The sequence below is a fragment of the Macaca thibetana genome, chromosome 12 (assembly GCF_024542745.1).
Source record: "Macaca thibetana thibetana isolate TM-01 chromosome 12, ASM2454274v1, whole genome shotgun sequence".
In the NCBI taxonomy this organism is placed as follows: domain Eukaryota; kingdom Metazoa; phylum Chordata; class Mammalia; order Primates; family Cercopithecidae; genus Macaca; species Macaca thibetana.
In genome coordinates this window covers 117,112,253-117,139,841 of record NC_065589.1, presented here as the reverse complement: position 1 = coordinate 117,139,841, position 27,589 = coordinate 117,112,253, and the positions used below count along the sequence as shown (strand labels likewise).

Genomic DNA, 27,589 nt, shown 5'->3' with positions numbered 1-27,589 from the left:
GGAAGCTGCAGTCCTGGAGGCCCCGAGACAGGCAGGGAGTGGAGGAGACAGATCCCAGCCTCTCCTCCCAGCCTTCCATCTTCTGCTGGTGTCTCCCGTTGGCTGAATCCAGCTTGGAGCCAGAGGGGAAGGGAGTCCGGGTAATGCAGAGCATGGGGCCAACCTCCTGGGGTGCGGGGCAGGGCAGAGCAAGATTCTGCAAGAACGAATGGAGAAAAACATCCACATTATATGTGAGCAGTATCCCATGTCATTAAATATCCCTGGACGCCAGGGTTTTTAACTGCTAAATAACATGTCATAATACGGTGGGACTACAGGTTATTATCAGTAGTAGTATGAAGGGACATTTGGCATGGCCCCTGTTCAATGAGTGTGATGGGCAGCTTTGCCCATAATTATTTGTCACCATCTGCCATTTTACATGACTCAGTGGATGGGGCCTCTCCACAGGCCACAGGCTTGGAGAGTTCAGGTGAGAAACCCCAGAGGCCCAGCCCCGCTCCCAGCTGTCCCAAGACGTCCCTAGAAACCATGATGTGCCATCAACTCCTACTTTCTTTGCCCAGTTACTAGTCAGGAGTAGTACCCAAAAGAATTGTTCTAGAGGAGAATGCAGGGCTGAGCCCAGGGCTGAGGGCTGAGGGCTAAAAGTCCAATGGTGACAAAGGTGCCACTCCCTAGCAGGCTAGTAAAGCGACGAGGTGTTCCTAGCTCTCTGGGCTTCCACCGGCCCTTCCCCCGGGGGCTCCTGCTAAGCCGGCCACGCCCTGGGCCACGGTGAGCTTGCTCCCCCTGCTGGCCAGACAGGGCATCTGCGGGAAACAGTGCCCAGAGGGCTTCTGCGGGTCACAGGAATTGGCCACTCTGAGGATAGTCAATAGTATGCACCCACGCTCTGGAACCAGCCCCCTGAGAAGTTCCCACAGGGCTTTGAGCATGCAAGGGATGACATCCCTGGGATAGAGGGCTGTTTTGGTTAGAGCAGGAGCTCTGACACTATTGGAAATTTAAATTGGCATACATATCAACAACCTTAAATATGTTCAATTCAGCCTCACCTCCTCCAGGAAGCCTTCTGCAATCACACTCCCCACCCACCCAGTGCAATCTTTATGCCCTTTTCCCCTGCTCCCATGGCATTTTTGCTTGTGTCTGACTCGGGTGAATAAGAAAAGTAACTTTATTTTGCATTAATTTTTACATTTTTATTTTGATCTCCAATTCCAGCAAAAAGTGGTAGTAACTTAATTGTAGTCATTTCAGGGTTCTCTCCTGCCCTTTCCCTGGGATTATGTCCTAGAGCAAGGTGGGTGAACAAAGGAACTCTTACGTAGTGCCAAGACAGGAGCCACCAATCCTCTTTGTCATCTGTCTTCACAAGCACCATCTCACTCACTGCTGAGATGTTCCTGGGCAGCAGCCAGTAGCCAAGGAGTTCCCATGAGAGGCCCCACATTCCTGATGGTAGGACCCCTTCACTTGTTACATTGCTGAAGCCTTTGCAATATTATGACTGAGGAAATGATGACAGTGAAAGAAATCAGACCTAACTGACTCCACCTTGCTTCTAACATTTAAGCTGTCCTTGTTCATTCCCGGGCACAGGCTGAACTAACTTTGGGAGGGAATTCAGTTCATGGTTTGACTGTGAAACAAAATTGATAATAACCCTTTCCCGAAAAGACCCGCTTCTTGCCTGGGAACCAGCGTGGCTTTGCAGGACTAACAAATTAGCTCCAAGATGAGAAATTACATTTTGGGGGTCATGCAGCCTCCGGCTCCAAGAGTCTGAACCTCCCCAAATTGCTCCCGGGGATAACATCACTAGTGTAAAACCTAAGACCAGTGCTTGGGATATTTTGCAGACCCTGCATTCAGTGGATCAGCTGAGAAACTAGACCAGTAACCTGACTCAACCAGTTCTGCCATCCCATCCAGGAACAGAAGACAGCAAGAAAAACTCACTTCGATCCTCTCTGATTCCATCTCCAACCTGACCAGTCAGCACTCTCCACTTCCCAAGCCTCCCTATCTGCCAAATTATCTTTAAAAACTCTGATTTTGGTAATAATAGAGACTGATTTGAGTAATAATAAAACTCCCGGTCTCCTGCCCAGCTGGCTCTGCATGAATTACTCTTTCTCCATTGCATTTCCCCGTCTTGATAAATCGGCTCTGTCTAGGCAGCCAGCAAGGAGAATCCCTTGGGCAGTTACATTGGGATTGACAGGAACCCCTCTATGGCCTTGTCACTTCACTGGGACACTGGACTTTCTGAAAGAACAGGTAAGGAGAGCTCTATTCAGCTCTCCCCACCCCACCCCCAACCTGGCTCCCCCGACCCCCTAGGGAAATGAAGGCCAAGCTCCTCTGCTCTCAATCCCCTCAACTCACCCACAGTCTTGCTACTTCCCAGGGCCTCAGTTAGGAGGCAGTACCTAGAACCCACTTTTCACCTTTTTCCCTTCATTCAGCCCGAGGAACCTTAGTCTGGGCGGGCTCAACTTCCTCTCTTATGCTCCTGTTGTTTTCTTCTAGATCTTTTGTCCAAGCCCAAGTAACTTTCTGTTCCCCTATGGCTCTAGGAAGGCTTAGAAAACAAAAGTCAGGAAGCAACTGCTTTTTTTCTGCTCTCTGCTCTCATACCTCTTCCCTGGGGCAAAAGACACAGCAGCTTAAATAGGGGGGAAAAAAAGGAATAAAGGGAAAAGGAGGTTGAAGGGATGGGGGAGGAATCACCTGCTGTTTCAGAACTACGAGGTCATCACACACTCCTGCCCTCCTGCCTCCACCTCTGTCCTTGGCTCTCCTGTCCCTGGGATCAGTCAGGCCTGTGGCGAGTCAGAGAAGGGAAGGCTGTGAGCCTTGCAGGGACAGTGTCCTCCCTGGGCTCCCTGTATCCAGCACAGGCCTGGCCTGAGGGAATTGCAAATGCAAGCATGTAAAGATCTCAAAACAGTCAGAAAAAGCAAGGTTACCTATTCATGAGAGAGGCCGAGATAGCTGCAGAGAAAAACAAAGCCCACGTGGATCTCCTAGGACAGAAGTCTGCAGGAAAAACTGCCTTCAGTGAAGTGAGCACTTGCCTAGGAACCAGGAGACCTACAAAATCATGTTTCCATTTTACCATAGGCCAAGTCTTGTCATTGAATCTAGGAGGCAGAAGGAAAGAGAAAAGATCATGGTCTTTGCAGTTGATGCTGCCCTTTGGAACATGGCCTGATGGTGGGTGCCACTGTGGGTAAGTTCTTAACCCTTACCCTTTCCGTAAGTCTCATTTCTTCTCATCTGCAAAGCAGAGAATCTCCCCATTGCAGTGTTGTGAGGATGAAAGGAGAATAGATATGAGAAGGCCTAACATAGTACCTGCCTGGCGTATGGAGATGGAGCATTCTCTCCATGTGGACAAGCTCGAGTTGACCATTGCTTTAAATGTCCCAGAAAGCCAAGGACAACGCCACGGGAACTCTCAGGCTCCCAACAAGAGTAAACCAAAAGAAACAATGATACTGGCCTCACCTTGGAAGTCACTGGCCTGCAGATTCCCATGGCACCCAGCTTCCTGCTTGTCCCCTCCCACGATCCGTGCCCCACGTACACCCACCTCTTGTTCACACTCCTGTTTCTTCTTTCTTTTTTCCTTTCAATTGCATTTATTTTATGCTGAATTTATTCCAGAGCCATACGTTTTTCTTTCTTCAGTGTCTTCTGCGATACCTTTTTCTTCCGGGCAACCTCCTCTTCTGGTTTAGGAACAATTTGTTCCATTTCAGTAAGGATGATCTCAATGTGGCAGGGAGAGCTCATGTGTGGGTTAATCAACCATGAGCTTTGTAAGTCTGGAGGGGCATTTTAGGTGCTTTATTCACCTGGATGTGCTCAATGACCAAAGAATCTACATCTAAACCCTTAAGTTCAGCATTGCTCTCTGCATTTTTAAGCGAGTGCAGCAAAAACTCAGCACTCTTTTTGGACCACTGACTTTGTGTCCAGCCTCACTTCTTGGCCTCGGCACTACCAACTCCCCCATTGTAACATCAGAATGGCACTGATATGGTCTGGCACCGTGTCACCATCCAAATCTCATCTTGAATTGCAATCTGAATTGTAATCCCCGCGTGTTGGGCCAGTGACCTCGTGGTGAGACGCCAGGTGGGAGGGGGTCCCTGGGAAAACTCCAACTGGCTTGCACCCTGGGGTGGAGCCTTGGGAGGTTCATTCCGTGTGCAGTGGGGAGGAGCCTGGCCCCTCCTCTTACTGTGTGGAACCTGGGATTCTAGCTGCTGGTGGGAAGCACTAACCCTGTCTTCCTCACCATTCCAACTGTCTGCGAGCCTGAAGTTTTGTAGCTGTGGGACAAAGAGCCCTGTCTTGAACTGAACTAAGGAAAAGTCCTGCAACAGTGGGAGGTGACTGGGTCATGGGGGCGGTTCCCCCATGCTGTTCTTGTGATCGTGAGGGAATTCTCACGAGATCTGATGGTTTTATAAGGGGCTCTTCCTCCTTCGCTTGGCACTTCTCCTTCCTGCCATCTTGTGAATAAGTCCTTGCTTCCCCTTCACCTTCTGCCATGAACGTGTTTCCTGAGGCCTCCCCAGCCGTGCTGAACTGTGTGAATCAATTAAACCTCTTTCCTTTATAAATCACCGAGTCTGGGGCAGTTTTTATGGCAGTGTGAAAATGAACGAATACAGGTACATACTGTCTCTGTAAGTAACATCGTTCAGATACTTCTTGGCTTTTTGTATATGCATACCCTTGAGGACCTGGGCAGTTTCACAAGTGTCCTTTTTTTTGTTTTGTTTTGAGACACAGTCTCACTCTGTCGCCGAGGCTGGAGTGCAGTGGCACCGTGTTGGCTCACTGCAACCTCCATCTCCTGGGTTCAAGCAATTCTCCTGCCTCAGGTGCCCACCACCACACCCGGCTAGTTTTTATATTTTTAGTAGAGACGGGGTTTCACCATGTTGGCCAGGCTGGTATCGAACTCCTGACCTCAGATGATCCACCCACCTCGGCCTCCCAAAGTGCTGGGATTACAGGCATGAGCCACCGCACCCGGCCTCACGAGTGTTCTTAAAGTGAACGCAAAGATGGAAACATCTTGATTTGCAAGATTTAGTAGGGTTTTCTGGGTCAAATGAATAGCGAACCATTTTCACAGATCATCTCAAGCCACTTAGGAGAAGACCCCCATCTGCTGTTTCACTTCCATCCTAGGTTCCTCTTCACCCTGACGTTTGGTCATTAGAACCAGTGAGCCAATAACTTGCTTCCTTACCTCCTGTTGTTCAGCCGGAATGTCTTGGTACCTGTGTGCAAGCTGCTGGGGTTCAGAAAATTATACCTCAAAGCATGGTGCTTCGGGGTGCTGAGCACTTTTAAATGAAAGGAAGTTGGAAGGCCTTAGAAGCTGTCTCAGAACCAAAGACTTTGCAGCCTTCTCTTGTTTCTTCCCCCACCTGTGCAGGGAGGGGATCTCTCTGAAGTTCCCTCCAGAAGGAACACTTTGACCCCCTTCCTAGGAATCTCATCAAATAACCGGAAAGATTAACCACAGGAGAAGAGAAAAGAATAAAAGTTGCTACCACACCCAGGCAGACTATTCATCTGTCCTTCTGAGGGCCGCTCCAAGAGGTTACCGGGCAGACTTTGCCTTCATCATAAGGCAACCTTTGTTGGCAGTGAAGTTCCGCCCCTCACCTTCCTGCTAGTTGGCATTGCCTCCCCTGGAGCTCAGAGGAACTTCATCCCAGGCTATTGTCTGTTTTTTAGGCTCATTCATTTCCCCTAAAAATAATTTATTATGCTTCAAAATTGCCTATGTTCCCCCACCTCCCTCTCCCCTATGAAGAGGGTGTTATTTCAGCTCCAGCCATCTGGCCCTTCTCTGAGCCTCATATTTTGTATGGCTCCTGTGCATACTTGCACATTCATACATTTGCATGCCTTTAATCTGTCTAGTACCAGTTCATTTCAGTGAACCTTCGGAGGGTGGAGGGGAAGCCCTCAGGGAGGCTGCTGTGAAGAGGAAGGAGACAGAAAGCAACGAATCCAGAGTGAGAGAGAGAGAGGAAGCAGAGGGAGCCACAGCAGCGCAGACAGAGGGGAGGGGTGAGGAATCAAGCAGTTTTCTGGGAAGGGGGCCTGCAGTGCTTTAGGCAGAGGGAACAGCATGTGCAAATGTCTGGAGGTAAGAAAGAATAGCCTGGACTTATTTTATTTTTTTGAGATAGAGTCTCTGTCTGTTGCCCAGGCTGGAGTGCCGTGGCTCCATCTCAGTTCACTGTGACCTCTGCCTCCTAGGTTCACGCTATTCTCCTGCCTCAGCCTCCTGAGTAGCTGGGACTACAGGCGCCCGCCACCATGCCCGGGGTAATTTTTATATTTTTAGTAGAGACGAGGTTTCACCATGTTGCCTGGGCTGGTCTCAAATTCCTAGGCTCAAGTGACCACAAGCCTTGGCCTCCCAAAGTGTTGAGATTACAGGCGTGAGCCACAGCACCTGACCAAATAGCCTGTACTTCTAGAGTTGGATCACTAAAGCAGGCCCATGTGGAGACCGGAAGCGGAGGCAGACCCTGACCCTGCAGTCCTGTTGAGGAGTTTGGTTCCGTGTTTTGTTGTGGTTCAATTCAAGGCAAGCTGAGTGTGACCGGCACTTCTGGGGACTGTACCTTTGGACCTCCTGAGGAAGCCAAGGTGTGCTGGAACTGTCAGCACCCGCCTGCAGCTGGTCAGCCAGGCCTGTGTCTGGCCATGTGAGAATTTCCCCAGGGCAGGGTGCTTCTGTCAGAGACGGGGGTAGCTGGAGAGACAATGGATTTCAACAGCTGAATGAAGCTAGAAAAACAGCTTCCAGATAAAGGCAGGGGGGAAACCCCTGTCCATCCTTCACAAGACTCTATACAATCTGCCCCTTCCCCCACCTCCTTAACATCATTTCCCCTTCTCCCCCCACCTCCCTGCTCCAACTTCAAATGTGCCAGGCCCGCTCCTGCCTCAGGGCCTCTGGCCTTGTCTCCCCTCTGCCTGGAAAGCTCTTTCCCCAGATTTCCATTTGCTTCACTTCCTCTTTGCTCCATCGTCACCTTCTCAGTGTAGGCTGTCCTCGGCCGGTCTGCTGAGAAATGCATCTGTCCCCCATACCCAGCCCTTCCCATCCCTTGTCCCACTGCTGCCCGGTCCATCTTCCTGGACGCTCTATAATGACTTATTCCTTGTTTATCGGCTGCGTCTCTCACTAGAATAGCAGAGCAGGGATTTTTATCCATTGTGATTTCTCCAGGGCCTAGAACAGAGCCTGGCACATAGTAGATGTTCAACAAACGTGTGCTAATAAATGAAGGGTTGGTGGTAGAGATGTGGCAGGTCTGCGTGAAGCACTGCCCCCACACTGTGGTCACCATGAGGTCAGTGGCAAATGATAATACCAGCAATAGACCTTCTCCCCACGTCCAGTCTTACAGCACCCTCAATAATGACCCCAACAGCTGCCACCCAGCTACCCTCTTCCCTTGATTCTGGTTTAATCCCTGAGGACTGAACTCTGCCCTCATGCTTTTGAACAGCTGGGATTTCTGAACACCGTCTCCATTCAGGCTGCCTATACCTCACTCATGCATTTATTCACTGCATGCCCCGTGGGCCAGGCCCTGTAGGATGGTCTGCAGACACGGAGAGGAGGTGGTCACAGCCCCTGGCCCCTCTCCCTGGTCTGGCTCGCCCCTGAGGTCTGAGCTTGCCCACAGACTCAGGGCAGCTGCACACCTTTCGCTGGGTAAATCAAACAGTCCTAGGTTCTAGGCCAGGCCGGGCCATGCTTGCAGTGGGCCCCTGGAGAGCCAGTCCCCTTCTTATGCTGCTGAGGCTTCCCAAGGCCACACAGCTGGATGGGGTCAATGCCAGGACTCAAAACAACATGCATGGTCAAGGCTACTGCCATTTTTGTTACACACCACATCAACTCTGTAAATCCACTCTCAAAAGAGGATCAACTGTGTATAACTTACTACCCCAGGGTGCTGTGAAGTTCACAAAAATAACATACATGAGAGTGGTTTATCAACTGATACATATGTCATACAAATCTGGACTCTTACCCAGAGCTAGAGCCCTGTGCTGTGACTTGTACACAGCGGGTGCTCAGGAAATGCTTTTGGATTGGATTCTCAGCCTGCAGGCCTCCCCGCATGTTGGATTCTCAGCCCGCAGGCCTCCCCGCATGGTGCTTCCTCCCCACCTCTCTGCCCTTGTTCCATCTCCCATACCCCCCACCCACTCATCAATCACTGAGCACTCCAGTGGACCAGGTGCCCAGGATGCAAGAAGGAAGGCCAGGCCCTGCCTGCAAAACATTCACAGCCCAGTTGGGAGAGACAGACAAGGAACCAGACAAAATGCAGTGTGAAAAGTGCATGGCAGAGTGTGCCAGGCTGCCATGGGAACAGAGGGGAGGGCTTGTAACCACAAGAATGAAAACAGCTCCTTACATCTGTGCATTGCTTTCTGCTTTTCAAAGGGCTGGGTGTGAAAGGTGGGGGGAGGGATAGAGAATGAAGACATGGCGTTTTCCCAGTCTCATTTGTCCACATTCCGGGGCTGTCACCTTCGTTGAGCTTATGCTCTTTCAATGGAAAAAAATGAAGGACACAAAGAGACTCTTTCCTACTCATAAATGAAGCATTTTTAGCAGCTCTGTGTTGCACAATCATTGTCTGATGTTTGTTTTTCAGAAGGGCTTTGCTGTATCAACTGCCACTGAGCTGTGAGGTGTGATGTGATGTGTATGTGGTATGTGGAGCATTACAGCATTACAGATTTGCAGCACTGCCTCCTAGGAGCAGAATTCTCACCTCTGCTTAATGAGCCACTCCACATGTCCTTCTAGCTTAGTGCCCAAATGACATGAATTGTCCAAACAGAGTGAGTGAGCCCTTGGTGGTTTGGCTCCTAAGTGTGGTATAGGAGCAGGCTGGGGTAGGTGATGCTGTGGTAACAACCCCCAAATCTGGGCCTTCAAAGTACAGAGGCTTATTTATTGCCCTGCCACAGGCCCATAGTGCAGTGGGTTCTGCTCCCCGCCATCCTCACCGGGGGCCCAAGGTCTGGGGCTCCATCAGGGGCACGTAAGACAGAGAAGGCCACCTTGGCTCTCAAATGCTTTTGCGGGGAAGTGGCCCTGAGCATACCAAATCCACTGGCCAGAGCAGCCATGTGGCCACACCTGCCTTCAAAGGGGACAGGAGGAGGACGGGGACAGTGCCCGGCCAACAGCACTGCTGCACGCACAGGGTCCAGGGCAGACCCCACTCCTGCACTAAACTCCAGCCCTGCTGTCTCTGAGGGGCCCTAAGGCCTTGCTAAGAGCTGACCCGCTCTCCCTGACCTCTGCTTCAGATATGCCGAGAATCTGGTGGGGGCAGCGAGTTAACATCACCCTTAACTTACGTAGACTGGACTTCTAAATGCTGCCTGGGGTGTGTGTGTGTGTGTGTGTGTGTGAGGTGAAGTGTGAGGTGAGTGGTATGCGTGTGGAGGTATGGTGTGTGTGTATGGCAAACTGCACAGGTGTAGTATGTTGCACATGTGTGCTATGTGTGATGTGTATGTGGTATGTGTTTGTGTTATATGTGCATGGTATGTTGTGCATGGTGTGTGTTGTGTGTGACGTGTGTGTGGTATGTGTGATGTGTGTGGCATGTGGTGTATGTGGTATGTGTTTGTGTGTGGCATGTGTGTGGTGTGTACGTTGTGTGTGTGGTATGTGTGGTATGTGTGATGTGTGTGCTATGTGGTTTGTGTATGTGGTATGTGTGTGCTGTATGTGTGTGTGGTATGTTGCATGTGTGTCGTGTGTGTGGTGTGTGTGATATGTGTGATGTGTATGTGATACGTGGTGTGTGATGTGTATGTGGTGGGTGGTGTATGTGGTATATGTTTGTGTGTGGTATGTTGCATGTGTATGGTGTGTTTGTGTGTTGTATCTGGTATGTGATGTGTGTGGTGTGTTTGTGTGTTGTGTGTGAGGCATGTTGTGTGGTGTTTGTGTTGTGTGTACAGTATGTTGCATGTGTGGCATGTGTTTTATGTGTGTATGGCATGTTGCATATATATGGTATGTTTGTGTTATATGCTATGTGTGGTATGTGTGATGCATATGTGATATATGATGTGCATATGTGGCTATGTGGTGTGTGTATGCAGTACGTGTTTGTGTGCTGGTTTCTGTGCTGTGTGTGGTATGTTGTGTGTTGTGTATTTGTGTATGGTATGTGTGATGTTTGTGGTATGTGTGATGTGTGTGGCATGTGTGATGTGTATGTGGTATGTGGTGTACGCAGTATGTGTTTGCGTGTGGTATGTGTGATGTGTGTGGTATGTGTGATGTGTGTGGTATGTGGTGTATGTGGTATGTGTTTGTGAGTGTGGTGTGTGTGGTGTGTGTGGTATGTGTGATGTGTATGTGATGTGTTTGTGTGTGGTATGTGTGATGTGTGTGGTATGTGTGATGTGTGTGGTATGTGGTGTATGTGGTATGTGTTTGTGTGTGTGTGGTGTGTGTGGTATGTGTGATGTGTGTGGTATGTGTGATGTGTGTGGTATGTGGTGTATGTGGTATGTGTTTGTGAGTGTGGTGTGTGTGTGTGGTGTGTGTGGTGTGTGTGGTATGTGTGAAGTATATGTGATGTGTTTGTGTGTGGTATGTGTGATGTGTGTGGTATGTGTGATGTGTGTGGTATGTGGTGTATGTGGTATGTGTTTGTGAGTGTGGTGTGTGTGTGTGGTGTGTGTGGTGTGTGTGGTATGTGTGATGTGTATGTGATGTGTTTGTGTGTGGTATGTGTGATGTGTGTGGTATGTGTGATGTGTGTGGTATGTGGTGTATGTGGTATGTGTTTGTGTGTGTGGTGTGTGTGTGTGGTGTGTGTGGTATGTGTGATGTGTGTGCTATGTGGTGAATGTGGTATGTGTTTGTGTGTGTGGTGTGTGTGGTATGTGTGGTGTGTGTGGTATGTGTGGTATGTGTGGTACGTGTGATGTGTGTGCTATGTGGTGTATATGGTATGTGTTTGTGTGTGTGTGGTGTGTGTGGTATGTGTGATGTGTATGTGATGTGTGGTGTATGTGGTATGTTTGTGTGTTGTATTTTTTGTGGCATGTGATGTGTGTGGCATGTGTGATGTGTATGTGGTATGTGGTATGTTTGCGTGTGATATGTGTGATGTGTATGTGGTATGTGGTATGTTTGCGTGTGATATGTGTGATGTGTATGTGGTATGTGGTATGTTTGCGTGTGATATGTGTGATGTGTATGTGGTATGTGGTATGTTTGCGTGTGATATGTGTGATGTGTCTGTGTGTCTTCTGTGACTCCAACTGGTGGGCAGCGGTCATGTGGGCGGGTCATGTGGCACCCGCAGGAGCCCTTTGCTTCAGGTGTGGCTGAGGACTTTTCTCTCGGAAGGGGCTGCACGGGCTTGAGAGGCTCTGCCCACGGGTACATAGAGAACGTTAGCCTCAGTGTTGGCTTCCCTAGAAGTAGTGAATCTTGACCTCTAGGGCACACACGGGCCAGCTCAGAGAGAAGCTTGTGCAGACAGCAGCCTCTGGGTCTTGCCTGTGGACGGTCTGACTGAGTGGCTCCCAGGCCAGTCTGAGATTGCATTTCACAAGGGCCAGCTGGCACAGACGCTCCTTCTCCAAAAGCTGACCCAACTTCACTCTGCATTTTCCTCTCCTCGGAGGAAGGTTTAGGAGAGACCGATCTTTAGCAGTGAGGCCTCTGGCCAGCTCTGTCATATGAGGACAAAGCAGTGACCACATGACTGAGATGCCCATTCAGGGCTCCTGGGTGCCCTGTGTGCTACTGCGTCAAACCCACTCCCCAAAAGCACCCTACTACAGGGTGGGGTGCCCCAGGGTCTCCAGGGGGCTTTGCTGCTCCACAAAAGGGTGCTGCTGTGGCTCCTGTCTCCCTGCTGTGGCCACGGCCTTGACCTGTGGCCCCCTGCCTCCTCGCTGCAGACACAACCATGACAGGTAAACAGCACAGGCTTTAGGGGCAGATGCCACAGGTCCCCATGCCGGCCCCACCACCTGCAGCTTTGTGTAGTGGACCTAACCTCTCTGAGCCACTGCTTTCCATATGAACCTGGGAACAAATCCCTGACTTTCTTTCTTTTCTTTTTTTTTTTTTTTTTTTTTGAGACAGTCTCGCTTTGTCACCCAGACTGGAGTGCAGTGTCGCAATCTCAGCTCACTGCAACCTCTGCCTCCCTGGTTCAAGCGATTCTCCCATCTCAGCCTTCTGAGTAGCTGGGATTACAGGTGCCACCATCACACCCGGCTCATTTTTGTATGTTTAGTAGAAACGGGGTTTCACCATGTTGGCCAGGCTGGTCTCAAACTCTTGACCTCAAGTGATGCACCTGCCTTGGCCTCCCAAAATACTGGGATTACAGGTGCGAGCCACCACGCCTGCCTACCTGCTTTTCTCTTTTTTTTTTTTTTTTTTTTTTTTTTGAGATGGAGTCTCGCTGTGTCTCCCAGGCTGGAGTGCAGTGGCGTGATCTCGGCTCACTGCAAGCTCTGCCTCCCGGGTTCACGCCATTCTCCCGCCTCAGCCTCCCGAGTAGCTGAGACTACAGGCGCCCGCCACCACGCCCAGCTAGTTTTTTGTATTTTTTAGTAGAGACGGGGTTTCACCATGTTAGCCAGGATAGTCTCGATCTCCTGACCTCGTGATCCACCCGCCTCGGCCTCCCAAAGTGCTGGGATTACAGACTTGAGCCACCGCGCCCGGCCTACCTGCTTTTCTCTAAAGGATTCCTGGTGGCTGAATGAGAAGGCGAGGAAACAGCCTGAGGCACTGGGCGGCAGCTGGGGTGTTGTTCCCTGAAAGTTCCAGCATGGAGCTGGGCAGAACAGGCCAAAGGGAAGCTTCACCTCAGTGAGGCACCAAAAGCCAACTTTGCCACCTCTGCTGAGGGCTACCCTAGCGCCGACCTCATCAGGGGTTGGTGGGAGCTGCTGCTCGCCTGGGGACATGGCCTGGGCTACACCTCACGGCTCCCTCCTCGGGCCACAGGCCTTCACGCCGGCTGGACCTCTCTAGCTGTGTCCAGGCTTTATTCCTCCTGCCCTTCTCCGGGCCGTCAGTTCAGCCTTCCCCAGGTTAATGAAACCTCTGAATAATTCAGCAAATCTCCCCTTGCTCAACTGAAGATCTTAGGAGGCAAAACAAAATCGATTCATATGGATGCAAGCATTTTCCCAGCAGCTGCCACCAGCTCAGGCACAGATGGCTTCTGACACCCATTTGGCTGACAGGGAGAGCCTTAGGGCTGCATTCAAAATGGCTCCAACAGGAGTTGTTAGGAGGTAGAGGAAGCGAAGGGTCTCCAGGCTTAGCAGAGGGAGGCACCGACGGGCCAGGATGGGCAGCTGTGGCCCAGCTTCCGAGTGGTCTCTGCACCTGTGATGTCGGCGTGTGCTTCCTCTGCAGGGGTGGAGTCCAGACTGCGAGGCTGGGGGACCAGCACAGGACAATCAGGTGTCAGGACATGGGCACGTGGCTCTGGACCTGGGGATCGGTGGCTGAGGGCAGCCTCCAGCTGCTGCCACAGCAATGTCACCAGGTGACGGGGACCTTTCAGAGGAGCCTAATCCTGAGGGGACAAGACTGGGGTCTACAGGCCTTACCACAGCAGCCTCTCCCGTGTGGCCCCCAGAGAAGTGTGTGTTGAGCTGACCTTGACAGGGCAGGACCTCTGGGGCCTGCCCACATGCCACGCTCCCTTCCCTTCTCTCACACGGGCCAAGTATCCAGCAAACGCTTCCTGAACAGCGACACGGTCCAGTACTGGGAAGAAAAGATGGGTGTGGCTCACTGCTGCCCTTAGAGAGGTCCCAGCTGGCAGGGGCGTCAGTAACATCAATAAAACCATGCTGGGGGTTTGAGAATGTTGTGTGGGGCAGTGCTGCCAACCCTGACTCACCTCACAGCCACCTGAGACATCTCCAAAAGTGTCACACTGGGCCAGCTCTAATTCAGTCACTGCTTGACAACTGCACCTTGGGCAATGACTGGTGAATGGAAACTATGCTCCACTTCCTCAGGCTTTAACTCTGTGCCAGGCACTGTCCAAGGTGCTTTACAAATATTCACTCAAACCAACCCCAGGGGCTGGGCACTATCATTATTCCCATTTACATATGAGGGAAGCTGGGGCATGGAGAAGCTCAGGAACGTGCCCAAAGCCGTGCCCAGAGCCGGGATCTTAGCTCAGGTAGTCTGGCTCTGAGGCCAGAAGCTGCCTGGAGAGGCACCCACAGATTTGCCCCCCGGCAAGGGTACCTTAGTGGACTCCAGGCTTCCAGGACTGATTCCAGATCCTTCCTGCCTCAGCAAATCAACAAAGACATGCATGCTTCAGGCCTGCAGGGCTTCTCACAGCTGTGGAACCAGGAGGGCCTTCCCAATCTGCTGTACTTAACTCTGAAGTGGACGAGCTCAGGGACCTGGGAAAGTGAGGGTGTCCCTACTGCGAGGGAAAAGGGCTAGGACTTTGGTCTTTCACATGTGGTTGAAATTAGGGAAAAATTCAACACTGAAGTTGATTTCAGGGCTTGGAAAACGGAGCCACTCAGCTGAAAGTGTCTACCTGATGGGGCTAGGTAAACGCAAGCATAATTCCAGCCAGGCTGTGAGCTGTCCAGGCTTAACTAGCCAGCCAGTGTCAAGGTGTTAGACTCTGGCAGGTCTCATTTGATGACAGTGAAGTCTATAAACACGCAGGGTGTGATGACAGAGCAATGACACTGCTGTCTGTGTGGCATGTGGACACTGGCTCCCTCCCTCTCTCCACGTGGGCTCTGCTCCTTAGTTTGCTCCTCAGACCCACGCCCCAGCTTAGGCCCTGCAGCCTTCGTAATGCCTTCAGGGTTTGGCATGAGCACCCTGTCCTCACAGCCTGCTGGGGAGAGGGTAGGAGAGGTATACGGTAGGGGTGGGTTGTATTAGTTCATTCTCACATTGTTATAAAGAACTACCTGAGACTGGGTAGTTTATAAAGAAAAGAGGTTTAATTGGCTCATGGTTCCACAGGCTGTACAGGAAGCATGACGGGTTCTGGGGAGGCCTCAGGAAACTTACAAACATGGCGGAAGGCGGAAGGCGGAAGGCGGAAGGCACGTCCTACATGACTGGAGCAGGAAGGAGGGAGCGAAGGGGAAGGTGCCACATACTTTTAAATAACCAGATTTCATGAGAACTTAGGAGACAACACCAGGGGGACGGTGCTAAACCATTAGAAACCACCCCCATGAGCCAATCACCTCCCATCAGGCCCCACCTCCAACATTGGGGATTACAATTCAACATGAGATTTGGGTGGGGGCACAGATTCAAACCATGTCATGGGTAATAACAAGAGTCTGGGTCCATTGCTATGACTTACCCTTGACCTCTAGTGGGGAACAAGTCCCTTTGGGGAGCAAGGGCTCCAGGGGGCTGAGACTGGAAGAAATCCAAAGCTAGGGTGGCTCTGAGTCCAGGTGGCTCTGGACTTCTTACAATCCAGTCCTCATCACTCCAATCCTGTTGTTATAACAGTAACAATAATTCCTTATAGAATAAAAATTCTTATTTTTTAAAAATTTTTTTGAGACAGAGTCTCGCTCTGTCGCCCAGGCTGGAATGCAGTGGCGAGATCTCAGCTCACTGCAAGCTCCGCCTCCCAGGTTCATGCCATTCTCCTGCCTCAGCCTCCCGAATAGCTGGGACTACAGGCGCCCGCCAGCACGTGTTAGTGGAGGTCCTCTGAGAACCAGACACAAAGACAGGATTGCATGAGTAAGAGCCATATTGAGGGAACTGCCTGTGAAGGACAAAGAAGGAGGCGATAGAAGGCAGGGAGATCCTTCAGACCAAAGTACAGGTCTGACACCTGTGGAGGAGTGGGGAGGACAGGCCTCAGACTTCACAGCAGTTCTGAGAAAGGCTTGCCCAGGCCACTGGGGAGTTCTTGAGCCACAGTCACCCACTGGAGGAGTCCCACGATCCACCTGCAGCAGTACTGTCCCCACGCTCCATCACTGGTGGAAAGCAGCCTGTGGAGGCAAAGCACGGGTGGACGGAGAGAAACAGCAGCTGGGGCTGTCAGTCAAGTCCGCGCCGCAGCAGGTCTGAGCGGCACATTTTCATAGCCACCACGGTAACCGACAGACAGAAGGCTGGCCATGCCCCAAGAATGCAGGGCCAGAAGCAGGGACGCCAGAAGCTGTCACTTCGTTGCAGGGAGAGGGTGGAGGTCCAGGGTACCTCTGAGTAGGCCTTCATGCTTACACACAGTCACACGCTGCATAATGATATTCAGTCAGCGAGGAAGCACGTATATGACAGTGTCCCATGAGATGAACACTACCGTATTTTTACCTTTCTATGTTTTGATACATAAATCCTTACCATTGCGTTACAACTACCCACAGTATTCAGCACAACAATGTGCTTTACAGGTTTGGAGTCTGGTATCAATAGGCAACACCATCTAGCCTAGGTGTGTAGGAGGCTGTGCCATCTAGGTTTGTGTAAGTACACTATGATGTTCACACAAAGATGAAATTGCCTTCCAAGGCATTTCTCAGAATCATTTCCCTGTCGTTAAGTGATGCGTGACCGTAAATATATATAGTGCTAAGTCTTTATTACTTGAATTAATAAAGTCACTCAAAATTCCCCTATAACACAACTACTTCAAATTTTGTGAATTTCCTCCTAGGTCTTACCATGTTTACATTATTGCAATCACCATGCAGATTGTACCTCATTTTTAAAAAAAGACTTGATATTTATAAATAATATTTCCCCATGCTTCTACTTTAGTCTTCATAATTATACTTTTTAATGGCTGAACAATGTTCAACAAGTGGATACTTCCAAAGTCACTGCTATTTAACATTTCCATTATTGCTATTTTGTTGTAATTTATACCTAATGCTTTTATGTACCTCTTTGGGCATGTAGTATTCAATTTCTATGGGGTTACAGCCCTAGGAAATACACAGATGTGAAATTACTGAGTCAAAAGATAAACTTTCATGATTGTATCAAGTTTTGCCAAATTGCTTTCCAAAAACATTATGCCAATTAATAAAGAGTATGAGTTATCTATTTCTGCATACCAAGTTACCACACCAAATGGCGTACTGCAATATGGATGTATTGTCTTATTGTTTCTATGGGTCAGGAATCCAGGCACAAGTTAGCTGCTTCTCTGCTTTAGGGGCTCTCAAGGCTGCAATGAAGGTGCTGGCTGAGGCTGGGGTGCTATGATTTGGCTTTGTGTCCCCACCCAAATCTCATCTTGAATTGTAATCCCATAATCCCTATGTATCACAGGAGGGACCCGGTCGGAGGTAACTGAATCATGGGGATGGTTTCCCCATGCTATTCTCAGGATAGCGAGTGAGTTCTCAAGAGATCTGATGATTTTACATTTCCATTTTTCCCTGCTGACACTCATTCTCTCTCCTGTCACCATGTGAAAAGGTGCTTTCTGCCATGATTGTAAGTTTCCTGAGGCCTCCCTAGCCATGTGGAACTGTGAGTTAATTAAACTTCTTTTCTTTATAAATTACACCGTCTTGGGTATTTCTTCATGGCAGCATGAGAATGAATTAATACACAGGGTCTCATCTGAAAGCTTGAGTAGGGAAGGATTCTATTCTGGGCTCACATGGTTCTTGGTAGGATTCAGTGCCTTGTGAGGGCCCCAGCTGTTAGCTGGCTGTTTGCTCAGAGGCTGCCTTTAGTTCCATGCCATGTGGGTCTCTCCAACATGGCAACTTGCTACAAGACAAAACATGTGAAGCCAAGAAGACAAGGGTCTGTTAGCAAGACAGAAGTCACAATCTTATGTAATCTAACCACTGAGGTGATATTCCCTCAATGTTGCTGTATTCTATTGTTTAGAACCAAGAGGATCAAGGGGAGTGGATTATGACCAGGACCAAGAATATTAGGACCAGGGATCACTAGGGTCATCTTAGAAGATGCCTAACACAAATGTCACCAAGGGCATATGCTTGTATCAATTTTACCACAACCTCACTAACACTGAATGCTTTAGTATTTTAAAATTACTAGTATGGGCCAGGTGAAGTGACTCACGCCTGTAATCCCAGCACTTTGAGAGGCTGAGGCAGGTGGATCTCTTGAGAACAGAAGTTCAAGACCAGCCTGGGCAACATAGTAAAATCCCATCTCTACAAAAAAAAAAAAAAAAAAAAAAAAAATAGCTGGGCATGGTGGTGTACACCTGTAGTCCAGGTACTAGGGGGGCTGAGGTGGGAGGGTTGATTGAACCCAGGAAGCCAAGGCTGAGTAAGACTCTTCTCAAAAGAAAAAGAAAAGAAAGAAGAGAAAGAAAGAAGGAAAGAGAGAGAAAGAAAAAGAAAAACATTCCCCGTAGAGCAGGTGTAAAGGACCACCTTCCACGCTAATGCCCTCTTCTCCAGCCTGGTGTTTCCTCCTAAGGCCATATGGCTCCTCTGCTTTCAGCTGCTGCCAAGTAACTTCCAAAAGATGTCAACTGATAGCAACTTGAAAAATTGCCCTAACTGAACTGGGGCTTTGAAAAGCTTTAAAATAAAGTGGTATTAGGCAGCAGCGAGTTCTCTGGAAATTGCTGGTATTTGGGCAGCAACTCCAAGACCTGAACACCTTATGCCATTTAGAAGCACTAACATTTAGAACATCAATCTTCTTTTAAAGCCTACTATGTAATCTCACCAGGCTCCACATTTTGCAAACTTTCTTTCACTTTCATCATCAAAACAATCCTGAAAGATACAGAGGAATGTGACCATTTTACAGATAGGAAACTTAGGACCAGAAGTCACTTGTTCCAGATCGCCCTGTTAAAGTGGTAGGCCAGGATTTGAACCCATAGCTGGCTGCCCACTCCGCTCTCTCCCTGCCTCCTGAGATCCCCTTTCCTCAGCTGGTGCCTCTTAGAGCTCCATGACACTCTGCCCGTCCGTCCTGTTCCCCCTGCTGCACTAAATATGGTAGGCTGGTTGCCCCTTTCTCTTCAGTTAGCTGGAGAGGTATCCTCAGAAGTTCTGCTCAGTGACTATTTTTTCCTAATAAAAATAGTGAGCCTGAAAAAGTTACTTCTAACCCAGTATGAGGAAAAAGGGCTATGGAGTCCACAGTATAAGTTTGCACCATGAAACTTTCAGGCTAAATAGGACAGTATAAATTTAGTGTTTTAAGAATGATACCTGGAACCTGACTGCCAGCTTCAAATCCTTGTTCTGCCACTTACAAAGTTTTATGATTTAGGGCAAATTTCTTCACCTTTCTGTGATGTTCCCTTTCCTGTAAAATTGAAATAATAATATTACCAACCACGTGCCCCAATTGGGAATAAATGAGAAAATGTCTCTAAGAACCTAGCACAGTGTCTGGAGGATAATGAAGGCCCCATTATGTTACTATAGGGACATGGTGGGCAGGAGACAAGCAGGACGCCTGGCCGGGTGAGGACCCACGCATTGATCTGGAACTCAGCCTGTGATCTACACACATGGGGATCAGGTTTGTGTGTGTGCCCAGCTGCAGGCAAGGCTGAGTGGAGCCCTGCATTGTGGACACCAGTGGGGGACTGAGGCAGCAGGGCTACGAGGGTCAGCGAAGGGCAGAGCCAGCATCAGCACCACGACTCTGAGACTCCCCTCCCTGTATTCTGGCTGTGTCCAGATGTGCGTGTGCGTGTGCGTGTGCGTGTGCGTGTGCGTGTGCCTGCATGTGGCGGGGGAGGCTGAGGAGGGGGAGTCTTTGTGTGTTGATGTCGTTTTCTGTAAGTCGGCCGAGACCTGGGTCTGTTTATGATTGCTCTGGGATGTCAGGCATCTTTGCAAGTTCGTACCCAGAGAACCATGAACCTGGGATGGGGAGAAGTGAGGCCTAAGACAGGAGAACAATGCTCACAAGGGATCTAAGACACAGTGTTAATGATTCTGGCACACAGCAGGCACAGGAGAAGGAGAAGTGCAGGGTGACAGTTACAAGGCAGCTGCCCACCACCCGACTTGGCGACAAAGCCCTAGAGCATGTTTCTTAACCTTTCTGAGATCAAGCTCTGACCTGTGTGTAGGGACGCAATATTATTAAAAAAAATCCTCCTAAAGCCAGGGTCCCTGGTGCCCTAGGTAGCAATCGGTGCCCTATAGGAAGTGACCCAGAAGTGTCCTGGTTTCCCCACTGATGTCAGCAATCATGGATGACTAGGGCCAGGCCCTGTCCTTGGCAAGTCTCAAGGTGGGAAGACAGGACAGGGTCAGATAGGATTCAGAACGGCCGTATAAAGGGAATGGAGCCAGCCTTGCTGTAATTGGTCAGAGGCTTTTAGGAAGCCACGGCTGTGTCTGTTATAGCTTAGGGCCCTGTTCATTTATGAAAAAATATTGCTTCTAGTTACTGAAACTGCAAAAAATAAACATTATGGAGAGCCTCAGTTCAGAGCTGTAAACAAGATACACAATCCCGCCATTGCAGATTTTACATGTCAGTGGAGGAGATGCTAAGCCGCTAGCTCCATGGTAACTTAATTAGTTAGCAGTAGGGCGAGGAAGAGGTATTGGGGGTATGACAGTGCACAAACAGGCATCTGACATGAGACAGGGAGGCTTCCGTGGGAGAAGCAACGTGTCAGTGAACAGGTCCCCCTGGGCATTCCAGTAGGAGGAACACTAAATAACTGAGCGCCAGGCAGGCTGGGAGATAGCAGCCCAGACCAAGGACACAGCGAACATGAAGGTTGTGTGGGGAGGAGGGGAGAGGAGTTCAGGAACCAAACTGCAGTGAGGCAAGGATCCAGAGCAAGGGGAAGTGGGACACGGGATGGGCAGGAGATGTGGTTTCTGCCAGAAAGCATGGGGATGTTCCTAAAGGGCTTTAGGCAGGAGAGTCACCCAGTCACACCTGCACTTCAGGAGCTGGGAGAACTGGGACAAGAGTCATGAGGCCCCGTGGAGATGAAGAAAAGGGGACGGAGCCGAGAGCCACTGGGAGGGAAAGCACCAAGGCTGGCGCTGGGTGAGTCATGCAGTGGGAGGCTGGGAGGGGGAAGAAGGGACACGGAGCTCAGCCAATCTGCCAGGGGTGCTCTCAGTGGGAAAGCCTGAGGGGGCCTGAGCCAGGCTGTGGAGGATTTGAGGATGCGCAGCGGGCAGCAAGGCGGAGCAATGTGCGCGCACACATACACGCACAGGCACATACACACACACACACACACATACACGGCTAGAGGACGTATGCACCAAGGTTGGAGGGCGGCATGTAAGCGTTGTGTGAGGACTGGGAACAGCCCATGAGTGGAGACAAGGTCTGTGACTCGGAACAGAGGGAGCTGAGCAAGCAGCCATTTCTCCCCACCGTGGGGCTGCCTTCGCTGACTGTTCAGGCAGATCAGCAGGAATGCCTGAAGCCACCATGGCTCTTGCAGTACTGAGAGCAGACGGGCTGGGGGTGGGAGTAGTGAGAAGGTGGAGGCCCATCAAAGCCAGGTCCCAAACCGTACTGCTCAGGAATGAGGTGGCCCCACATGGCCTTGTGGCCCTTTAAGTACAGCAGCAGCAGGTGGGTGACACCCCAAGGGACCCCGTGAAATGGCGTGTCCCTGAGTGAAGATTGGTTCAGCAAGCCACTGCCTCATCCATCCATGTATGTACTCCAAGCCCATGCCCAATGCCGCCCTAGGTACCAGGGCCTGGGGAATGAGCAAGGATGTGCTGCCCTCAGGAACTCAGCCTGTTCAGGTCCAGTGTGGGGACCCAGGAGCTGACACAGCACACTGAGCTCCAGCCCAGTGAGGGCCCCAGCAGGGAGGTGTGCCATTCCCACTGCATTCTGCGGCCCCCTGACTCACTCTCCTCTTGAGGTCTCCTGCCAGGAACTGCCACCACTGTGTTCAAATACTTTCCCATGGAAAACATAATCTCCAACTAAAAGATGTCATGAAGCCAAATTGGGTCTGGCTCCCTGATCACAACTCTCCTCACCTTGCCCTGCTCTGGTCCCCTGTCCAAGGATCTAACCCAGGGGGCCAGCTCCATCCACCACCAAAGGGCTCAAGGGAAATAAGCAGGGTGGGGTTGCAGTCTTCCCTGGGTCCCAAGTGCGACCAGGCCTGACCCACTGCCCACCTCCACCCCTCTGCTTTCCTCGCTGACCCCTATGAGCCAAGCTCACCCCCCGCTTGCTGCCTCTTCTCTCCAAGCCCTGGCCACGCAGTGCCTGGGGAGGCTGACAGCTCTGGATCGCACCAGTGGGCTCCCTCCCCGCAGGGCCTCAGTTTTACAATGGTTTGTTCCTTCCTCTACCTTGGAGTGAAGCTCTTGCCAAGTCTCCCATGCCACAGGTCTCGGAGTTCCGGACACCTCCCCTCCCCTCAGGTCTGGGGCTCTCCTGGCGCCCTGTATCCCTTGCTGGTCTCCCTCTCCCTGAGTGTGCCCTCTGCATCCACGGGACCTTGATTGACAACACTCTTAAGGCACCCTCGACTTAAAACAGTCTCTCGGACCCACACTAACTTCTCCTCTTGGCCTCTCTAGTCTTTTAACCTCTACCAGAGTGGAGGAAAATTGGGATTTGACCACCACTTAAATTGAGCGGTGGTTCTTCACTGTAGGAAAGTCTTCACATAACTGTAAGTACCCCTGGTGGTGAGGTGTGGCCTGACTCCCACAACCGGGTGGCATTTAAGACCAAGAAGGAGGCTGGGTGAGGAGGCTCATGCCTGTAAATCCAGCACTTTGAGAGCCTGAGGAGGGTGGATCACTTGAGCCCAGGAGTTTGAGGCTGCAGTGCAGTGAGCTATGATCATCACTGCAGTCCATCCTGGGCAACAGAGTGTGATGCTCTCTCAAAAAAAAAAAAAAAAAGGAGACCAAGAAGGAGGGATGTCTGTTTATTTACAGCGCATCCTTTGCGCCAGGCCCTTATGTTCATGACCTCACCCAACTCCACAATCTTGCAAGGTAGTTTACATCATCTCCGCTTTTCAGTTCAAGAAACGAAGGCTCAGATTCATAGTCCCTGAATAGTCCCTCATAGTCCCTGAGTGCATTAAGTAGTGATTACAGTAGAATCTAAGCTATTTAATTCCAAAGCCTGTGATTTTTCTGGCCTTGAGCTATAGATCCAAAGGCTCCAACAGGGCCCTGCAGACTCAGTGGCAGGGTGGTGTCTGCACAAGCTGGAAGTGTCCTTGTGATGAGCTCATCAGGAGCGGCCCGGGTTGAGCATCATCCTCCACATGTGCAGCAGAGAGTCCCGGCGGGTGGTGTAGGGTAAATGTTTGATGCGGAACCAGTGTCTGGGGACGATGTTCCCGCTGGGTGTATACAGCTTCTCCCCCTCCTTGCCCAAGAGACTGCGCAGGGCCAGATTGCCCGACAGAAGCTTCTCATAGAACTCCACTCCACCGCAGACATAGGCTGCAGAGAGGGAGGCCGTGCGGCGGTCCAGCCAGGACTCCACGGCGTGAGTGAGAGAATCCTTGGAGAAGGCGTAGACCACAAAGCCTGCCACTGCTGCCACCAAGTTGAAGGCAGCCCGTAAATTCATGGGGCCTCCATAGAGCCCCAGGGTGTACTTGGTACCCACGCCCAGTGCCCAGGTCCCTGCCAGGCAAGCTGGGGCCAGCAGGGCCTGCAGGGCAGTGGTATTGCTTTCCAGGTACACCACTTCCCTGGCCAAGGCGAACTTCTGGGCTTCATGGGACAGGGTCAGGGCAGCTCTCAGCCGGGCTCCTGCTGGGCTCCGCCAGTCCACTCTTTGCCCATGTATGACCCTGGGATGGTCAGGGCTGATCACTAGGTCCCCCAAGAAACTGGCAGGGATGCCCACCACAGCCCCAGCAGGGAGCCTGGGGAAGCCTGCACTCACAGGCTGGAAGGTGAAGGTGGTGAAGGGCTTGTAGCAATGGCCTGAAGGAACACCTATGTCCTGTAGCACCTCTTGGAAGAGGCTCTGCAGCTGTGGAGGGAGCGGGGCTGGCTGGCCCTGAGCCCAGTACTGGTAGAGCCATTGGACCACGGGATCCGGGAAGAGGTGGTATGACATTTGAACTCCAAACAGGCCTGCACAGGAACCCACCAAAAGGCCTGTCCTGTGTCTCTGCACAAATGCTGCAGTCCGCCACAGGGGACCTGCCATGAGTGTGGTCACCGTGGACAATCTGGGTCAAGAAAAAGAGAAGTCAGCCAGTTTCCCCGGGTCAGCCTGCAGACTGAACATCCTCCAGGGGTCACACCACCTTTTAAAACAGAAGTAACACAGTATAGTGGTGAAGAGCGTGGGCTCTAGAGCCAGAGCGCCTGCGTTCAAATCCCAGCCCCATCTCTGTGCATCATTTCCCCATCTGCCAAACAGGTGTGTCGTAATAGCCCACCTCTAGGGTGGCTGTGATGAGCACATGAATAAACATATATAAGATATTTAGCGTCTGGCTCAGAAACAGGTATTCCTTATAATGGCTGTAATGACTTTTATTCCCATCGCTGGGCACAGCATTCAAATCGCCTCATCCCACTCATCCCATGCGAAAGCCCTATGATTACTAATTTATAAGAAAAACGTGTTCAATTTATTGAGCGCTTACTATATGCTAGACTCAGTTCTGAGCACTCTAACAATTGAACCCTCACAACCCCATGACCAATTACTACAGCTACCCCTATTTCAAAGCTGCGAAAACAACTGGCCAAAATCCTAAGCTAGTAAAGTGACAGTGTTATGGGCTGAACTGTGTCTCCTCCTCCCCAATTCATATATTCAAGTCCTAATCCCCAGTACCTCAGACTGTGGCTGTATTTGGAGACAGGGTCTTTAAGGAGGTAATTAAGATAAAATGAGGCCATCAATATGGATCCTAATCCAATTTGACTGGCGTACTTATAAGAAGAGATTAGGATGCAAACAGGCACAGCAGGAAGACGACGTGAGGATCCAGGGAAAAGGCTACCACCTACAAGCCAAGAAGGGAGGTCTCAGAAGACACCAATCCAGTTAACATCTTGGTCTTGAACTTCCAGCCTCCACAATTCCCAGAGGATAAATTTCTGCTGGTTGGGCCACCCAGTCTGTGGTACTTTGGCATGGCAGCTCTAGCAGACTAACACTGGCATAGTATTTGAGCACACGCTGTCACGTGTTCACAGCAAACTTTTTGTTTTAGAAAACTCGTTATGCTAAATTACAAACATATACCAAAGTAGACAAAATAGCACATCCATCAACTTCAATCCCATCAACTCATGGCCAATCTTGTTTCATTTCTCTTTCCACTCACGCCTCCGTCCAACTGGTTTATTTTGAAACATCCCCGGGCATCTTATCCTTTCATCCTTGAATATGTCAGTAAAAATTCACAATTATTTAACTTTGATTGAAACTTACTGTATTCCATGTCCGTGAAAAGTGCTTAATAAGCAACGAATGAGTTGCCGCAAACAAAAACGCAGAGTACAGCTTGGCCTATCTTAATCAAGAACTCCTATAAGAATCATTATCATTCGGGCTTTTTTTTTTTCCCATGTGGAAAATGAGGCTAAGAAAGGAAGGGTCCGGGTCAAAGTCCAACGTCCCTAGGACCACTGCGTTGCGGCGTCGGCCTAGGAGACTGTACCAAGCAGCCCGCCCGTGACTGGGCGAGGAGGGGCTGCAGGAGCCCCGCAGAGAGGTCCTCGCTACGCTTCCACCCTGGGCCCCCTAGGCTACTCCGTAGTCTAAACGCGCTTCCGGGTCGCATCAGGCCGGAAAATGGTCCCTCCCGCTTGCCAGTGCGCTCACCTTCTCTGCTGCAGCCCGGAACGCCTAAATGTGCGCGCGGCAAGGCGGCCGCAAAGCATGCCGGCCCGGGATCTGGGGGCGGGGACTTCGGGAGGCGGAGCTCGCCGGCCCGGGGCCTTGCGGCGGGGACTTCAGGGGGCGGAGCTCGCTCGACGGGTCTGGGGGCGGGGACCAAGAGAGGTCTGGGGGCGGGACTCTTGGGGGCGGGCCTGCGGGGGGCTCAAGGGGATCCCCGTGAGTGGCTCCGGCCGCAGCAGAGGCTCCTCCCCTAACTGTGCACCTTGGGGTGGGTCCGCAAGCCCTTTCTCCTCTGCGTTGAAACGCGTCTTTGATTAATACAAAAATTAGCTGGGCGTGGTGGCTCACGCATGTAGTTCCTTCCAGCTGCTGGGGAGGCTGAGGCAGGAGAATCGCTTGAACCTGGGAGGCAGAGGTTGCAGTGAGCCGAGAATACGCCACTGCACTCCATTCTGGGCGACAGAGCGAGACTCCGTCACACACACACACACACACACACACACACACACACACACACACACACAAAAGGTGTCTTTGATCATGCCTTGAACCCCCGAAGGAACGGCAGCCCCGCGTGGGTCACCAGGCGGCCTATGGCAGAGCCCCCATCAGAGCCCATGCCCATCTGACTGGCCGGCCCGTGTACTTTCCCGTCTGGAAGCGCTCACCCTCGGCGGGGAGCTCTGAGCTTTATGTTTATTACCATGTTCGCTGCCCCCAAACTCCTCCCGGGTGCTTCACACTGTACAGTCCACAGAGCAGAGTCCCATCTGTCATTTCTCCTTTCCAGCCTCTCTGTGAGGTAGATGAGGGATCAGCTGGTCTGTGCACCAAATCCAGCTCTGCATCTGCTTTTGTAAATAAAGTTTTATTGGAACACAGCCATGCCCAATCCTTTACAGAAGGAAACCAGACTGCCCAGGTTTAAAACCTGGCTCCAACCATTACTAGCTGTGTGATAATGAGTTGGTGTATATGTATCCTGTGCCTCACGGTTTGTGCCGCCTAGCCATTAGCTATTATTATTAAAGTCTGTTCTGAGACCCCCCAACTTTGGCTGCTCAGTTGTTTGTATGTAAATAGTGCAATGTGATCTCAGCCAAAGCCAGAATGTGGGACATTCTACAGGGCAAATGACGTGGTTTATCCAACAAATCAATGGCATTTGTTTGTCTCAAACAAACAAATGAACAAACAAACAAACAAAGACACCCTGGAGAAATTTGAATATGGATTTGAATATCAGATTATATTAATAAATTATTGCTTATTTCATCAGATGGGATGATGACATGGAGTTTACATAAACCAAAAAATTCTTACTAGAGATGCATACTGAAGTATTTACAGGTGAAATGACACAATGTCTACTATTTGATTCAAAATATTCCAACGAAACCAAACCCAAACAAAAACAAAAACAAAAACAAAACAGGAGCACAGATGAAACAACGTTGACAAAGAGTTATCGTGAGCTGCATGACAGGTTCAGGGATCTTCATTATACCATGCTCTCTACTTTTGTGTATGTTTGGACATTTCCATAATAAAAAGTTTAAAAACATTTTTTAAAGTAGGCTGGCCAGTTGGACTCCATCAAAATGAAAAATTTTTGTGCAGGAAAAATACTATCAGGAAAAGTAGAAAGACAATTCACAATAGGAGAACATATTTACAAATCATAGATCTGATAAGGGTATAGTATCC

General features: G+C 50.4%; 2 protein-coding genes across 2 annotated transcripts in view; one reads left to right on the top strand and one right to left on the bottom strand.

The window, feature by feature from the left end:
• The window catches only part of C12H2orf76 (chromosome 12 C2orf76 homolog), a 447,011-nt gene that overhangs the window by 13,199 nt on the left and 406,223 nt on the right, over positions 1 to 27,589 (top strand). The gene's annotated exons all lie outside the window — the stretch shown is intronic.
• TMEM177 (transmembrane protein 177) lies at positions 22,964 to 25,927 on the bottom strand. Its single transcript, XM_050752718.1, has 2 exons — positions 25,865 to 25,927; positions 22,964 to 24,251 (listed from the first exon to the last, which is right to left on the bottom strand). The coding sequence occupies exons 1-2, from the start codon at positions 25,921 to 25,923 to the stop codon at positions 23,294 to 23,296; spliced, it is 1,017 nt and encodes a 338-aa protein (XP_050608675.1). The 5' UTR covers positions 25,924 to 25,927; the 3' UTR covers positions 22,964 to 23,293.

Coding starts and splice junctions, on each gene's coding strand:
- TMEM177 (XM_050752718.1), bottom strand. CDS start 25,923: ATGCTTTGCGGCCGCCTTGCCGCGCGCACATTTAGGCGTTCCGGGCTG. Junction 24,252..25,864: donor TCCGGGCTGCAGCAGAGAAG/GTGAGCGCACTG, acceptor TTCTTGACCCAG/ATTGTCCACGGTGACCACAC.